This window comes from Penicillium bovifimosum (assembly GCF_028826915.1).
Source record: "Penicillium bovifimosum strain IBT 22155 chromosome Unknown utg000005l_segment0_segment0, whole genome shotgun sequence".
NCBI classification, from domain to species: domain Eukaryota; kingdom Fungi; phylum Ascomycota; class Eurotiomycetes; order Eurotiales; family Aspergillaceae; genus Penicillium; species Penicillium bovifimosum.
The window spans coordinates 1,562,417-1,579,135 of record NW_026622714.1 but is presented as its reverse complement, the minus strand read 5'-3'; the positions used below and the strand labels follow the sequence as shown (position 1 = coordinate 1,579,135).

Genomic DNA, 16,719 nt, shown 5'->3' with positions numbered 1-16,719 from the left:
AAACAAAAGGAACATAACTAATCCGGCTTTTCTTCGGATCTAGTGGTTCTAAGCGTACATATGCGACAAATAAAATTCGCTCTGGCCCAATCAAACGAGCTGTATTTAATGACCCTTGCTAATCAACTCCTCAAGCTTCTTCCGAGCATCACCAATCTTCTCCTCCATCATCTGGCGCGCCATTCCGCTGTGCGCAACACCGGTGTAGTAGATGTGCTCCGCACGCTCACGGATGGCCAAGTGCTGCTCAGCAACGGCAGGAACCTTCTGCTCGTACTCCCAAACAAGCTCTCCAACATTGCGCATCGTCACGGGAAGAAGACTGTAGGCAGCAGCAGTGCCGAAGGCGAGGGGCGATGTAGTGCGGAGGAAGATGCCACGGTTACGCGAGACAATGGAGCCGGCCATGGCGGCCACGACGACGTAGACACCGCCAGGCAGGAGACGCTCGCCGGACTCGGGCGAAGGTGCGAGCGAGGCAACGGTGTTGGTGAAGCAGTTTTCGATGTTGAGGGCCCTGGACAGGAAGTTGTTGAAGCCCTGCTCGGCGGCAAGGGAGTGTGAGTAGAGGAAGAGGCGAGCTTGTCGGACCTGAGCGGTCAGGATATCTGTCGGGGTAGGCGAAGAGGAAGCTTGTTGCGCAGCGGGTGCAGAGGTCAACTTGGAAACGACAGGCGCGGCAGGTGCGGCAGGCTGGGTGGGTTTAACAGCTTCGGGGATGTCGGAGGGGATGTCATCGTAGATAGGTTTGCGCTATATTAGTGTGTCAGGAAAACTGTTCGGAGCTGCTTTGGGTTCGAGGTACATCAGTTCGTACATGATCACGGGGCTCTTCTGCGAACGCCGTCTTCTTGGGATACAAGGCGATGCCTCCCGCGAGGAGAGAGGCTGCGATGGGAGCCACAGCCCGCTGGACACATGTCAGTGCGGACCGGGGCATTGGGGATCAATTGCATCCAACTTTCAAGTATGGAGGCTTAAGAAGTCATACCTGTTGCAACATCGGCCGGAATGACATCCTGGTGGTGTGGGGGGAGGGAGGAGAAGTAGGGAGCTGGTAGTGAGAATGAAGCAAAGTCGTGTTGGAGCAAGACGGGAATTCTTCGGCTCGGCGGAACCTCCAGAAAACTCCGTCATTGCCCGTTTCCTTGTGAAGTCGATGCTTCTTCCTTCAATGAACTTGTGAATCGGTGCTATTTATCCCTAATGGTTTTAATCTACTTCTAATACAGTCTCTACAATGCTTCGCCCTTTGCGACGGACATGGACAAGTCGCAAGTGCCTGCATCTGCGGCCCCAACCCCGAGCCTTTGCGAGCGCCGCATCTTCTCCGACAACGTCCTCTGAATACATCCCAGCAGACAACAGTGCAGCAAAAGCGAAGACCGACGACCATACTCTGCGCTGTGTTTTTGATTCTCAGCCATTCTGGAATGAGTTCTCCCAGCAGCGCACCTCCACAGTCTCCAGACAAGCCGGATTGGTACAAAACCAGTACCTGACAACGCCCGAAGGCTTCAGGACATTTGCAAATGTCTCGCTACAAAGATGTCAGGCCATTGTGGCTAAGGTGCTTGCCGCCTCGACGGTGGACGAGTATAGGGCGCTAGCACGAGATCTTGACCGGCTCAGCGACCTCTTGTGTCGTGTCATCGACCTATCCGACTTCATTCGAACTATCCACCCCGATCCACGGATACAAGAAGCAGCCACGCAGGCGTGGGCTCTTATGTTTGAATATATGAACGTTTTGAACACAACCACGGGGCTCCATGAACAGCTCAACAAGGCTTTGAACAACCCCGAGGTGACATCATCATGGACCGAGGGAGAGAAAATCGTTGCCCAAATTCTGAACAAGGATTTCTCGAACTCCGCGATTCATATGCCGCCCAATGTGAGACAACGCTTTGTGGAGCTTTCGAATGATGTGAGCCAGTTGGGCTCGGAGTTCATGAATGGCGCAGAGCCTGCGAGGTCCCAGGTCGTCTTTGGTGCCAACAGCCTCCAAGGATTGGATCCTATGGTCATCTCCAAAATTAAGAGGTGGAACAAGAAAGCCCCGGTACCGACTACGGGGGTCATCCCTCGACTTGCTCTTCGCTCAGTTCACGATGAAGATGTTCGCAAACAAATATATCTGGCGACCAGAACATCGAGTAAGCGCCAGATTCACAGATTGGAGGAGCTTCTCATGAAGAGATCTGAGCTAGCACGACTCACTGGACACAACAGCTTTGCGCACATGACTCTCGGTGACAAGATGGCCAAGACACCCGAAGCTGTGTCCAACTTCTTGACTTCACTTGTTTCGAGCAACCGGGGCCCAGTCCAGGAGGAGCTATCCAAGCTGCAGGCCTCAAAGCCAGGCTCGGCTCTGCAGCCCTGGGATCATGCATATTACGTTCACAAGCGCGTTTTGGAATATTCCCAGGCTCGTCGCTCTCGTCACATGGGCGTCATCAACGAGTTCTTTTCATTGGGGACAGTGATGCAGGGTCTTTCTCGACTCTTTGACCGTCTGTACGGTGTACGCCTGGTTCCAAATGAGGCATCTCCCGGTGAGACCTGGCACCCGGATGTTCGTCGATTGGATGTAGTGGACGAATCCGATAATCACATCGCAGTCATCTACTGCGACTTATTTACCAGGCCAAGCAAGCACCCCAATCCTGCTCACTTTACTCTCCGCTGCTCGCGCGAGATTTCCGCGGAGGAGGTCGCCGAGTGTGCTTCAATGAACGAGACTGCACACCCGAACGATGGCATGGCGACTGGTGTCGACCCGCACACCAGAACTTTACGTCAACTTCCAACCATTGCCCTCGTTTGCGACTTCCAGGAGCCACAGGCCAATGGCAGCGGTCAGCCGACTTTGCTAAATGAACAGAGCGTTCGTACCCTGTTCCACGAGATGGGCCATGCAGTCCACTCTATACTGGGCCAAACACCTCTTCAATCCATCTCGGGTACCCGATGCGCTACGGACTTCGCCGAACTTCCCTCTGTATTGATGGAAAGTTTTGCCACAGCACCAGAGGTCCTCAGCCTCTACGCGCGGCACTGGAAGACCGACGAGCCTCTGTCTGAGGCCATGATGCGAAGCATGGAGCTAGATCGCACTGCGCACGGATCTATCTACGGTGCGGTTGAGAATGAGGCTCAGATCCTCATGGCGCTCGTTGACCAGGCATACCACACGATCCCAGCTGAAGTCAGCTCCGCCGGCATCGACTCTACCGCCATCTACCACCGAGTCTTCGGTGAGCACTCATGTCTACCCGATCCGGCCAACCTACAGCCACCTACCTCGTGGCAGGGCTTCTTCGGCCACCTGTATGGCTACGGTGCCACATATTACAGTTATATCTTTGATCGCGCGATCGCGAATAAACTTTGGCAGGACGTCTTCCAGTCCGGCCGGGCGGCTACTGATCGCGCCGCGGGCGAGCGATACAAGAACGAGGTTCTCCGCTGGGGCGGTGGTCGCAATGGCTGGAAATGCGTAGCTGGCGTGCTGGGAAGCAGCAATCCGTCCAACACAAACGGTCGTCTGGCTGAAGGCGGCGATGAAGCGATGAGTGAGGTTGGTCGCTGGGGCCTCGGGCGCGAAGGCGTATCTGGATAATGTGACCCCGCGAGTATACTGCGTACCCTGATTGCCTTCTGATACATCTCGGCCTCACAAGCTTTGTAAATAAACATATGTTCATCATCATATTGGTCGGGTCATCTTCTGCCAATGAATAAACTCTTGCGGCTTGCAACGGATTGACCTACATCACAAGATTCCACCGGATACGTCCAGCTGCACGAGGACGGCCACATGCTATTCCACCCAGTGTATCCAATAGGAGACTGCTCAGGCTGTCTAGTGATCTCCGACGGCGCATTGGACGCCAGAGTCCGAGGCTAGGCCACTGCTAGGTAGCGCCACCGTTGGTGGGTCAATAACGGGGGTAACGGGGTGTCGGGCATGTCTCACTTCCCCTTTGTCTGTGTCTCAGTGGATATTAGACTTGATCACTTGTTTATGTTCTTGAAGGATCTTGGACTGCGATAACCTCGGCATGGAAGGTGGTGAACACTGAACAATTGGAAGTTCCCCTTCTTTTCAGGTTGTTAGGGCCAAGACTGAACTATGACCTCCCCCCGGGCCCCCACTGGGCCACTCCCGTCTCATAGCAACCTCTCGCGAATTTAAGCCAAATCTGCACTTTTCTCCCTTAAGCTTAGAGAACCTCTGACGTACTGTCCCATTTCCCCTCTGCATGGTGGCTTGCTTTAGCGGTACTCCCCTGGTATCCCCCGAGGGTACCACCGGCGAACTAATGTTGAGCTACACTGCCTAGGCATGGCACATGCTCTTTGTGTAAATTGGCGGAGTATAAGGTGGGATTAACCCCAAACTCCGTGGGAAATTGGTTTTTACTGTTTTACAGACTATCTGTCCTCTATGAAGGTCCAGTATAGACCGGAAGGTACGTTCTGGAAGACGTGAAAAAGCCCTTAAGTATCTCCTTGTTGCAGGTGCGTGCAATGCTACATTCTCAACATAAGCAAGTATTTATATACGTGATAGGAATTCACCGTATTTCGCTCATTCTATTGGAAGATTGCCGAGTCAACTTTCTTTCAACTCCTCAAAGTACGAAGTCCCGTTTGCTGGGAGTAAATTATTTATTCCCGGTCTGGCCTCACATCTTCCTTCATATATCCTTCTATCGCAAGCCGAAAGTCAGACTATTCACACCAACATGCCTGATATTATCATTGTCAATGACAATGCATCCTTTTCTTCGAGTGACACCTTCTCTACCCGAGATTCAATAGAGCAGCCCCGACCTCAACTCCGCCGGAAAAGCACAGTCGTCCAGCTCACAAGAAAAGTGTCTAAGAGGATATCCCAGTCAATCCTTCGAACGGGATATCAAGAGCATGAACTAAGCGAAAGAAACCTCAGAGATCTCAACAACGCAACACATACTGCACCCATCACACACACACCAGAGCGCGAGCGCCAACTCCACGGAGTAAACCTACGCGGCGCTATCCACGAGCACATTGAAGAGGAATGTCCTCCCGTGGATGTAGAGGCGGTACGAGAAATGCGTCTTCACGAGTCATACGCCGCCTTCTGCCATAATTTCACACTATCAGGAAATACCAGAATGAGCAGACGCTTCCACTTGTCCATGGGACTAGAAAGGGCAGATGAAAACGTCCAGCCTGATCCAACACACCAAATACGAGAAAATGAAATCAACGACTCTGAATTTCCGGGATCTCATACCAATCCCGAACCTACGGTCCATTCACGGCCCAGACCAACTGCCGTCGTGTTCCCAATATCAGACACATCTATAGATCGCAACAACACATCCACCTCACAATCAATAGCAACTGAGAAGCGAGCACAAACATGGCCAAATCCAATACCCCCAAAGGCTGAAGAAGACTTTACCAGCATTCGTTCAAGTTTCGAGATAAATCGCAACAATTACCCACACCCACCTCCCCAGGTCATCACACCAACTGTCTGGATGGATCAGCAGCGCGAGGAACAGAATCGCAAAGCAGCCCGACGACAGAGGATGCTCAATCCGTTCCGCTCGTGGTTTCTGGCGAGTCAGCCCTCGTGGGGACGGAGGTATGAAGTTGTCGAATAACAGGTTCGAAGATGCGAGTCAGCTGAAGCAGGTCTGAGACGTTGGATGGGTTTAGAATTCACTGGTTGTATTTTAATGTTCCATCTTTTGTTCATCTTATCCTAATTAAACGTATCTTTACTTTCTTTTTCTGTGCTGCCCTGCTTTGTTTGCTTTTTCTTGTGAAACTTGTCGACTCTAGACTCTAGAGACCTGCTTTCAACGGCACATGCACCAATCCTAGGTTGCAGACTTGGGAGAATATCAGTTGCCGAAGGTCTCGTGGTTGTTGCATATACTGTGGTATGTGGAAATACATATTCGTCAGCTTCAATGCAGGATGTCCAAAAGCAATGAACATATAGTAGTAGGCAACCATGAAGAAACTGCCCGGTATTCCGATGTAGTCACGTAGTCTCGTATTGACGAAGTATAAAGACAAGGCTTATCCAGTCGTTCCAAGGTTGGCACAGTCCTTCAGGATAAGATGCACCACCATAAGCGTCACATTCATGCATGTATGTCGATGCAGTAACTAGTGAAGACAAACCAAGGGTTCCGTGGAAGAGTCGTAAACGCATGTTAACTCGGACTTATTCCGAGCCTTATTCGACAAGCCAAAAAGAATAGAAAAGATCATTGGGCTCAGAGAAAGTGAAGTATACAACGAGAAGTACAAAAAGTAGAAACAAAAAGATGGACTCGCGGGGAATCGAACCCCGGACCACTCCCATGCTAAGGGAGTATTATACCACTAAACCACAAGCCCATTGCATGAAAGAGACTGGGCTTTTGGACTACATGAAAATAAAGCATTAGTACATCATACGCAGTACGAGCAGCATTGTCTCATGGCGACGAAAGACGTCAATCTCAGTTAACCATTGCATCCTCATATATCGTAGGTGCTAATGATAAGAAAATCACGGAGATAAACTAGCAGACAATGCCAATGTACTAACTAGATAAAATGACATTGCGACGTGGGATGAAACCATATATACGAGGCTCAAAGACCAGGCATACCCATGCCCTTCATCGCGTAGGGTAACTCTCACCAAGGGGGTATGGGGGAATGTAGATATCGCCAGAAACAAAGAAAACCATCGACCCTTGCCGAACCGCTAAAAAACAAATCAAGTGTGTTGTCCAACCCGCCGAAAACCAACCTTGGTGAGAAAATAATGAAATGAGTCTCGCTACGTGTCTTTCATATCAACAATACGCCCTTCCTCACGTGCTGTTTCCAAATCGGTTTGAAAACCAGCTGGCGAATCCTCCACCGTTGCCCTCACTCCGGCTAAGCTCTCGAGGGCCAGGTTGTCCACCCTGTCCACGCTCTCGTTCAGGAGAGCGACGAGGGGAAAGTCGTGGCGATAGCCGGCTCTGCAGCGAGGATAAAGAGGATCGGCCGCTGCGCGATGTCCGCGCAGAACTGTGGCGCCGCCGGGATGCTGATTGCTCGGGGCTATCTTGGACTACGACGGGATTCTCACGGGTGCCCTCTCCATTTCTGATATATACTCGTTAGTAAGGTTCTAAACAAGTGTCTAAACTCGGAACCGCCCAACTTACCCCATATTTGAGTCGATACCGCGACGGCAATGTGGGCAAGTGTTGTTTTGGGTCAGCCAGGCTTCGATGCAGCTGAAATGAAACCAGTGCGTGCATGGTAACACTGTGACTTCCGTACCGAGTTCGACATTATCTAGGCAAATGGTGCACTCCGCTTTTGACTCGCCGCCCAGCATCTCTTTGTCAACTTTTTTCCTTGGCAAAGACTGAATGGCAGTCTGTGATGCTGCCGGTGGCGCAGTGCTGGCACCTCCAGTGTGCTCGATCAGCTGCTCGATGACCCGATCAAGCGCCTCCTGCGAATAAACTGCGTCTCCAATTCGATCCATGTTGAGAATGGCGGACAGTATGGAAAGAGGATTCGGAGCTGCTGCGCCACGGCCTCCCCGGCCGCCTCGCATTGATTGTGTTCCAAGGTCAGCACGGATAGCGTCCATGATCCTAGATCCCGGTCAGTTTCCTAGCGAAGAGAAGCAGTAGAAATAGAATCGCACATACTCGGTTATCGTCATCGGGTTGCGATTTGATTGCGGGCCATTTGTATTGCGGGGAGATAGGCCCGGGTGATGGCCGGTGAGGTGGTCGTCCTGAAGCCAGTCGGGAGCCGTGGAGGAGTTAGGATCGAGAGACTCCTCCCCATATCCTCTGTAAACACGAGGATTCGGCTCCATGAAGTCTACGTCTCGTAGCATCGCACCGAAGGTTTCCAACGCCATCGGGACAATAGGACTTGGATCGTTGCGCTGACCGGAGGCTGTTCCGGCTTCAAACGTCGTACTACTGAATGAGAACCGCCCGTCGGGGGACCTGTATGTGCGCAGAGAGGGATATCCAGAGGAGGCGTTCCCAAAAAGACCCAAGCCTTGCGCTGAATATGACTCTTCTTGTTCCCACGGGTTATGGTCTCTCCACGGGTTGCCGCGTGGAGCCGACGATGACCCAGCCTGGGGTTGGGGTGATGGGGAAGCTTCGGAGGGCATCTCTGGAGGAATCTCAATCTTAGAGAAAGTCAAAGCGTTAGAAAACTAGAAGAAACTTCGAGGGAGAAGAAATTCGCCATACGATCTCCGTGAACTCGGATTCACAATGCGGGCACGTCAAACCCCCGTCCTTAAGCCAAACCCCGCCACAGGCATGGCAGAACATGCGATCGCTGTCCATGTCGAGATGTTGTAAATACTAACAACGGGCTAGGGAGCTATGAGATGTTGTACAACACAGATGTTAGGATTGAAGCCGATTGAGTCGATAAGCGCCAGCGCAGTCACAGAGTCATGCCTTATCTGCGGGGGGTGGCGAGGTAACAGTTGGGTGTTGGCTGGCTAGTTAATCATTATTTTATTGGATAGGGGGAAATGAGAGGAGAAGGAGGAGGCAGTGTGTCTAGAGAGTGTATCACAAACGTGGCAAGGCAAATAGTTGGGAGCGAGAGCCCAAAGATGAAGTGATTAGGAGGTCGGCGGCTGGAACGAGGCAATGACGTTCGATCAGTGATCGCCTCCATCGCCTGAATAAGGCAATGAAGCTAGTTATATCATGAAACGAAGAACTTTCCACGTTTCGTTGTTGACAAAAATAGAAAAGTTCATGCATCAGGCAGCCTTATTTCTTTGTATTGATATGTTGGATTCATGTCGGCGAATTTGGGTGTGATGCAAGGGCGAAGAGAGGCGAAGTATACACATCCACCCCCTTCTCTCTAGGGCTTGCTTCAGGTTTACTATAGAACGACCTCTCTTTCTACAATACATAAAAGCAGTGAATATTCAATATGATTCAAGGACTAGTACAAAGTAAATAATAAATAGCAATAAATAGTCACTTTTTCCATGCAGGGATACAAATTCCTCGCGATCATCTCATCGCCAGATACAGTGGGAGAGTGAACTGAAAAAGAAGACAGCAATGGATATCACAGGAAATGCAATTGAACCGGTACCCTCAAACACCCCGGCAAAAAGACGTAGGACAAAGCAGTTTACTTGATCTCAAGGAGCTTGACATCGAAGATGAGCTTGGAGTTGGCGGGAATGCCGGGAAGGGCCTTCTTGCCATATGCGAGAGATGGAGGGATGGAGATACGACGCTCACCACCGACAGCCATGCCGGCAACACCAATGTCCCAACCCTTGATCACCTCACCCTTTCCGAGCTTGAAGGTGAAAGGCTTGCCCTTCTTGTTGGAGTCGAAGACCTTGCCGTTCTCGAGCTTACCGATGTAGCGCATGGCCACGGTGTTGCCACTCTTGGCGGCAACGCCCTTTCCGAGCTTCTTGTCGTCAATCTTCACACCACGGATCTCCTTGACACCGAGGGTGCCGGTGGGCTTGTCGCCGGAGGGAGTAGGGCCCTGCTCGAGGTTCTTGGCGAACTGGACCTTCTTGTCGGTCTTGGCCTCCTTCTTCTCATCCTTCTTGGTCTCCTTAGGCTCAACAGCGGCGGCATCACCGTTGTTCTTCTTGAGCTTCTTCTGCTGGGCCTTGGTCAACGCGGGCTCTTCAGCCTTGGTAGACTTGGCCTTGTCGGCCTTGGCCATCATGTCGTCGAGGCTGGCCTCCTCCTCGGCGGCGCGCTTGTTCTTGCCCTTCTTGGTCTCGACAAGCTTAGGAGCCTCATCCTCGCTCTCAACCTCGGTGATTCGGGGATCCTCCATGTCGTCAAGGTCGTCGCTCTCATCACCACCCTGCATGGCCATGAGCTCATCCATGTCGAGCTCATCCTCATCGGGGGACAGATCGTAGTCATCCTCATCGTCCTCATCATCGTGGTCGTGATCGTGATCGTGACCCTCGTCGAGACCAATGACGTAGTTACCAGTCAGGAAGACGGTGTGGTTTCCGGTGACCTTGAAGAAGACAGGCTCACCCTCGCAGACAGTGATATCCAGAGGCTGTTGGTAGTTCTATAGGAGAATTGAATGTAAGTGGGTGAAAATTTTGCTACTCGCAGAGGCAATTGGCCTTACCTGGCTGGGGCTCAATGTGCAGATAACGTTCTCATCAAGCTCGAGGCCCTCCTCGGACTCAGAGTCCTCGTCGTCAAGGGCAGGGCCCTTACCCTTGATGAGCTTAGAGATGGCAGCCTTCAAGTCGAAGTCCTCATCGTCATCCTCCTCATCATCGTCCTCCTCCATAGCGTCCTCGAGATCCTTGAGGGCAGCAGCTTCACGGAGTTTGCGAGCCTTCTCCTTGTCGCTAGGGCCACCGTTGGACTCTTCCTCATCCTCAGACTCCTCCTCATCCTCATCACTGTAGTCCTCATCATCCTCATCATCCTCATCGAGGTCAAGACCGGGAGGAGCGCGAATAATCTTCAGAGTGGAGCGGGAAGGCTTGCTGGAGTCCTGCTCATCCTCGAACTCTGGGGCCTCATCGGGATCGATAGCGGCCATGCTAACGCGGAACTAATTCAATATCAGCATGAGTTTAGTCAAATGGTCGGTGCAACGGTGCAAAACTGACAGAAGCAGCAGCGTTGGGAACTGCCTGGACCATGGCACCGGGAGGAACCCGGAGCGCATAGACTGCGACAGGCTGAACGGCAGACATTATGTATAAGTGAAATTAAAAGAGATTCGATGTGAGAGAGAATGGGTGAAAAGCGAATGAATCTGGTTGAGGGAAAAAGAAGAGGAAAGAAAAGAAAAGTTGCTACCCAGCAACAGCTACGGCAAAAAATTTGGAGAGAAAAAAAATTCGATCAATGAGATCAGAGGACAGCTCACCGCCCCTATATTGCCTTGTGTGACCGCTGTTTGGAAGTTTGGGTCCACGTGATGATTACCGAGCTTCGCGCGAGAGGGCAACCATCTCTCTGTTGTCTCTACTCATAGCTCGGTCATGATGGTAGTTGTAGCCCAACATGGGCTCCCGTCATGAGACAAACTCAAGTGCAGTGCGAAAGCGCATTGAAAATCGTACGTAGGGTCGGCATATTGGTCTCCACCCTTATCTGACCGCATTTAGATGACTTCAATGACGAAGAAGGCGAGGAGTATGAGGCTTCCAGCTTTGGTGGGTTTGGTGACTATATGCGCCGAAAAAAGTTGAAGCTGCAGAACCTTGATGCAGAAATTCGAGCCTCAGCTGGTGATTGCCCGCTCATATTTCGCGGTGTGGTTGCCCATGTCAATGGGTACACTCAGCCTTCTCTCCAAGACCTACATCGTTTGATCGTCAGCCATGGAGGTGGTTTCCTTCAATACCTTGATGGCAAGACCGTTGCCACTCACATCATTGCTAGCGCTTTGACACCCAAGAAACGTGAAGAGTTCCGTCGGTATCGCATAGTGAGCCCTGCGTGGGTGACGGAAAGTATCAGGGCAGGTCGTCTACTGCCGTGGGATGAATTTAGAATAGTAGATGAAGGCCAGGCACAAAGAGTGCTCAAATTCGATGATGGTCGATTTACCAGTCAGGCGAATAGCCCTCGTACGGGCTACAAAGAGCAATCGAGAACTAGCTGGTACAACTCTCAGCTGCGAAATACCAGCACCGTCGGAGATAATATTGGTTCTTCATCTAAACCTCTGACCCCATCTGCACGATCGGACATCTCACAGATTGCCACGCCGACCCTGCCGACCCAGCCATCCCAGTCAGACTATGGGGATTTTCCTAGCTTTACGATGGAGGCTATGGAAGATACAGGAAAGGAAGTTGCTCGTGAGCCACCAAAAGAGATGCCAGCTAGTGATGCGACGCAGCCTTCAACGCCAGAACCACCGATTGATCCCGAACCATTCCCGGCCCTCAATCAAATCAGCCCTACAAAACCAGAATTGACGTCTGAAGAGTACAACGCACAACTCCTTGCAGATCCACAGATGCAGAAAATCTCTGCTGTCAATCCGGACTTCTTGCAGCAATATTACAGAGAGTCTCGCCTTCATCATCTGTCGACCTGGAAGGCGGAGTTGAAAGCCCAGCTGCAGGCTGCGACGAAGGAGAAAGCACTGTCTCGGAGACCCAAACCAAAGCCTGTACCTGGAGCACGACGGTATATACTCCATGTGGACTTTGACTCGTTCTTTGCGGCCGTCTCGCTTTTAAAGCATCCCGAACTCCAGGACAAGCCGGTTGCCATCGCTCATGGCTCGGGGTCAAGCTCCGAGATTGCTAGTTGCAATTACCCTGCACGTGCCCGGGGTGTTAAAAATGGAATGTGGATGAAAGGTGCTTTGCAATCGTGTCCTGAGCTCAAGGTCTTGCCTTATGATTTCCCTGCCTATGAAGATGCGAGTCGGAAGTTCTACACCGCGATACTTGCCGTTGATGGCGTTGTGCAAAGTGTTAGTATTGACGAGGCTCTGATCGATGTCACCGAACTATGCGTCGAAGCCGGTGGCTCAAACGGAAAGAAGATATCGGAAGGATCTATCGATCGCGAGCAATTCAAAGCGGACGAAATTGCCCAGGCCTTACGGGATTCAATCAAGCAGAAGACGGGATGTGCGGTGTCTGTCGGTATTGGCGGCAACATTCTGCTTGCGAAGGTCTCTCTTCGGAAAGCTAAGCCCGCTGGGCAGTTCCAATTAAAGCCAGATGCCGTGTTAGACTTCATTGGAGATCTCACAGTTAACGCTCTCCCAGGTGTGGGCCATAGCACGGCAATTAAGTTGGAGGAACTGGGCGCCAAATTTGTCAAAGACATCCGAGATATTCCGAAAGACAGGCTGATATCTGGCTTGGGACCCAAAACTGGGATGAGAATGTGGGAATACGCTCGTGGAATTGACCGGACAGAAGTCGGTGACCAAGTAACGAGGAAATCTGTGTCGGCTGAGGTCAATTGGGGCATTCGCTTTGTCAACCAGGAGCAAGCCGATGAATTTGTGCGGTCCCTCTGTGAGGAGCTTAATCGAAGATTGATGGAGAATCTGGTGAAGGGAACCCAGCTCACACTTAAAGTCATGCGACGATCAATGGACGCTCCTTTGGAACCCGTCAAACATCTTGGCCATGGAAAGTGCGATGTGTTCAACAAGAGCGTCGCTCTTGGTGTTGCGACCAATGCACCAGACGTGATTGCCAAAGAAGCAATATCAATGCTGAGAAGCTTCAACTTTTCACCAGGAGATCTGAGAGGTCTGGGCGTACAGATGACCAGGCTGGAGCCAATCAAGACTGGCGGCTCGGGCCCTGGAAGCAGTCAACGGCAGCTCAACTTTCTAAAGTCTCCCCCTCGCAAGAAGGCTGTCCCAGAAGCAGACCCGGACGAGCTGGAAAGTCCGCACAAAGATGGATCTGTCAGGATCCAAGCGGATCCTGTCCTCAGTGACAGTGCTCACAAACCTCTCAATATATCGGGTTCCCAGTTCATTATGCCCACTCAGGCAGATCCCAAAGTGGTTGCGGAGTTACCGACAGATATCAGAGCAAGACTTGTTGCACAAGCAAAGCCGCGGCGGGATTCTCGCATAGGATCCCCATGTCCCCCGCCACGGTCAGCAGGACAACCTGCTCGAGCAGACCTTCCCCCTCAGTCCCAGCTGGACCCAGACACATTGGCCGCATTGCCCGAAGATGTGCGCAATGAAGTACTTGGTTACTATAACGAGCCAGCGAATATCCCTGCACCACCACCTGCACCCGCAGTGTCCGAGCCACGCCCATCAACCTCCGGCTCTCTCAGACCGAAAAGGCCAGTCTCACCCCCCAAAAAGCGGCGTGGCCGCCCGCTCAAGTCGGCAGCCCCTGCGAACAAGCCTAAACAAAAGCCTCTATTTCAATCGAATTTTGGCTTCGTTCCCCGCCCGGTCGCTCCGCCTGCTGGTCTTGATGACGAGGTCTCATCCAGACAAGCGTCACCAAACGTCGAAGAACCGGCAGAACCTCCACTTGAGGTTTCAGCTGATTTTCTTGCCGCTTTACCCGAAGATATCCGACGAGAAGTCCTCGAAGAACAAGAACGCACACGCATGCAACAGCGCTCACGAGCTTCTGCGAGCGCCCAAAGACCCCCTTCTCGAGCACAAGAGGCTCCTCCACCCGCACCGGTTCCCGTAGAGAAACGCCTTCCTCTACCCCCGCTCCCGAAACGTCCAGTCTTCACATCACAGCGTTTGTCCCAATTGCCGGATCTGCGGGATGCCGTTGGCTCCTGGCATGAAGCGTTTGCAGCAGGCGGCCCATATGCCGAAGACGTTGCGTCATTATGTAAATATCTGTCTAGCGTGACTTTGCAAGAGAAGGATCTGGACAAAGCTGTTTCGGTGGTGCGGTGGTTGATGTGGTTGGTCGCTGATTATTCGCAGCAACGAGGTTCCGAGAAGCTACAAGAATCCCGGTCCGACGAAACTATACCCTGGCAAGAGGCTATTAAGGCGATGCAGGACAGTGTCCAGAAGGCTTCGGAACAGAGAGGGCTGCCGCCAGTGGACTTTTTGTAAATCCCCAATAGTATTTCTCAGACCGTTGAATGTGCATGCTATGTATAGGATGAAGAGCGCCAATTCTTGTATCAAGATGACTTATAAAGGCCCACAAGTAACAAACGCCAATAACGGTGAATAACCCAATCAATGTCTCTAACTACTGCTTTCTTAGGAGGTGCTGTAAGACAATAAGAAATGTGATAGATCGAGATGAGAGCCGTCATGAGACGATAGATCAGATTTAAGGGGGAGTGCAGGCGTGGGCGTTTGTAGTCCCGCGGCCCCGCGGCCCGCCTCACCATCCATGGATCTGTTGTGTTGATATCTCGAGTCTCCCCCGTCCGTAGTATTTTTCTTCTCATCTCCTTCGTATCAGCCATCCCAAAATGCAGCCTGTTACGAATGGTCAGTTCTCTTTCAACGTCGACACATTCTATGTCGCCGCGTCGGGTGGACAGGTCCACCGGCGTGCAGCACCCACTGAAATCAAAGCCCTATACGACACCGGGTCTGCAACCAACGCACCAGATCATCCAGGCCACTGGTATGAAGCGCAGCTCCTCCACTATGGCCTGCCGTCGTCAAAGGTCAAATCAACTGCAAAGATGAGACTGTTGAAAGCCTTGCAGGAGCGTAAATTGCGTGTTCCGAAGGAACATGTACAGATCGAGAAGGATTTGAAGAAACAATGGAAGAATCAGGGAGAACAGCTGCCGGCTAACACCAAAAATACGACAACTAAAGCCGTCACCACTAAGACGACTACGGTTTCTAAGACTGTTATGTCTAAGGCTACTGAGATTAAGGCTGCAGCATCAAAAGCTGCCGCTAAAACCGCTGCTACCAAGGCTCCGGCTGCTCCCAAGGCTGCTGCTCCCAAGGCTGCTGCTCCCAAGGCTGCTGCTCCCAAGGCTGCTCCCAAGGGCACCGTACCTAGGGCTACTGCGCCTCAGGCTGCTGAATCTCAGGCTGCTGCACCTCAGGCTGCTGCACCTGAGGCTACCGCGTCTAGGGCTCCTCGTACGAAGCTCACGGCACGCAGGGGGGCGGTCCCCCGCTTGCCACTAGAGTCAGATACGCGACAGCCGAGGCCGCAACGCCCAAGCCTGCCCCAGTGAAGAGAAAGAGGGCTGAAGATGAGGAAGAGACGTTCAGCCGACCACAGACTGCCAGACGCAGCTTGCCTGCAGACAGAACACAGGCGACCACGCATGCAATCTCACAGCCGATGGTATGGCGCGGGCAGGTGTACGCAGACGCGCCTCCATCTTATGAATCTGACTGTGAGACGGTAAGTATTCTGCCCCACGTATGAAGAAATTGACCGTGTCCTTAACTTGCCCAATCAGAGCGGTTCGACTTCCCACGATTTCTACGATGACGACCCTTACGATGATCGAATGGACATCGATGACGCGAGCGAGCCTTATGGTCGACCATCTCCATCTCCACCCAGATTTCCACCCAGAATTAAGAGCACGAGCCTCGGTCTGATCAACGGAACGTACGAAATCCAGTCGCCCGATATCGAAGGCCAATGGCCACATTACATTCCATATGAGGGATTGGAGTTAACTATCCGTCTTAATGGAAAAGAGGTTTGGGGGTCGTATCACTTCGGTATATTCGGAGGCGTATTCTGGATGCTGCACCGACCTATGAAGGCTTCTACTGAGGAAATTCCCTTTGAGTGGCGCGGAAGAGAAATGGGCACTGGGGAGATGAGTTTCGGCTCTTCCAATCAGGGTTATATTATGTTTCTTGGGGATGGGAAGATTGCTGGGTCTATAAATTGCATGGGTAATCTGGGGTTCCAGGGGGAGAAGGTTGGCAGTGAGGTTCAGACTGCTAGTCAGCTGGAGTATGAATGGGGTGGGTACAACCAAGAAGAATATGACCGAGAGAACAGGGCTCGGTGGCGGTGAACTGAGGTGGTACGCTTCGTCCGATGCATGAGCAACTGGTCTACTTGACCCAACTCAGATCTGAGAACCAGTGAGCTACATATCGCACTTCGCTTGATTACTGGGCGAAACAACTATCTGATACCTAGTAATGGAGTTGGTGTTGTCTCAATTCTGCCGAATCAACCGTAAAGTGGAATATATGCATCAGACTTGG

The 16,719-nt window shown here is 51.9% G+C and overlaps 7 protein-coding genes across 7 annotated transcripts; 4 read left to right on the top strand and 3 right to left on the bottom strand.

Annotated features, from left to right (window-relative positions):
• Positions 1 to 105: 105 nt before the first annotated feature.
• N7515_005775 (MICOS complex subunit MIC26/MIC27) lies at positions 106 to 1,018 on the bottom strand (the record flags this gene model as incomplete). Its single annotated transcript, XM_056666519.1, has 3 exons — positions 106 to 753; positions 818 to 910; positions 992 to 1,018. 3 exons carry the CDS (start codon positions 1,016 to 1,018, stop codon positions 106 to 108), a joined length of 768 nt encoding a protein of 255 aa, XP_056520115.1.
• Positions 1,019 to 1,240: 222 nt separating this feature from the next.
• On the top strand, positions 1,241 to 3,628 carry N7515_005774 (mitochondrial intermediate peptidase; the record flags this gene model as incomplete). Its single annotated transcript, XM_056666518.1, has 1 exon — positions 1,241 to 3,628. The coding sequence occupies one exon, from the start codon at positions 1,241 to 1,243 to the stop codon at positions 3,626 to 3,628; it is 2,388 nt and encodes a 795-aa protein (XP_056520114.1).
• Positions 3,629 to 4,757: 1,129 nt separating this feature from the next.
• N7515_005773 (uncharacterized protein) lies at positions 4,758 to 5,669 on the top strand (the record flags this gene model as incomplete). The annotated part of the gene is made up of 1 exon (XM_056666517.1): positions 4,758 to 5,669. The coding sequence occupies one exon, from the start codon at positions 4,758 to 4,760 to the stop codon at positions 5,667 to 5,669; it is 912 nt and encodes a 303-aa protein (XP_056520113.1).
• A 1,212-nt stretch (positions 5,670 to 6,881) lies between these two features.
• N7515_005772 (putative RING finger domain protein) lies at positions 6,882 to 8,384 on the bottom strand (the record flags this gene model as incomplete). The annotated part of the gene is made up of 4 exons (XM_056666516.1): positions 6,882 to 7,161; positions 7,224 to 7,664; positions 7,722 to 8,221; positions 8,286 to 8,384. 4 exons carry the CDS (start codon positions 8,382 to 8,384, stop codon positions 6,882 to 6,884), a joined length of 1,320 nt encoding a protein of 439 aa, XP_056520112.1.
• An 817-nt stretch (positions 8,385 to 9,201) lies between these two features.
• Positions 9,202 to 10,771, bottom strand: N7515_005771 (FKBP-type peptidyl-prolyl cis-trans isomerase; the record flags this gene model as incomplete). The annotated part of the gene is made up of 3 exons (XM_056666515.1): positions 9,202 to 10,125; positions 10,189 to 10,626; positions 10,685 to 10,771. The coding sequence occupies 3 exons, from the start codon at positions 10,769 to 10,771 to the stop codon at positions 9,202 to 9,204; spliced, it is 1,449 nt and encodes a 482-aa protein (XP_056520111.1).
• A 313-nt stretch (positions 10,772 to 11,084) lies between these two features.
• N7515_005770 (putative DNA damage repair protein Mus42) lies at positions 11,085 to 14,613 on the top strand (the record flags this gene model as incomplete). The annotated part of the gene is made up of 2 exons (XM_056666514.1): positions 11,085 to 11,139; positions 11,189 to 14,613. 2 exons carry the CDS (start codon positions 11,085 to 11,087, stop codon positions 14,611 to 14,613), a joined length of 3,480 nt encoding a protein of 1,159 aa, XP_056520110.1.
• A 371-nt stretch (positions 14,614 to 14,984) lies between these two features.
• N7515_005769 (uncharacterized protein) lies at positions 14,985 to 16,523 on the top strand (the record flags this gene model as incomplete). Its single annotated transcript, XM_056666513.1, has 3 exons — positions 14,985 to 15,604; positions 15,673 to 15,889; positions 15,948 to 16,523. 3 exons carry the CDS (start codon positions 14,985 to 14,987, stop codon positions 16,521 to 16,523), a joined length of 1,413 nt encoding a protein of 470 aa, XP_056520109.1.
• Between the last annotated feature and the right edge of the window lie 196 nt (positions 16,524 to 16,719).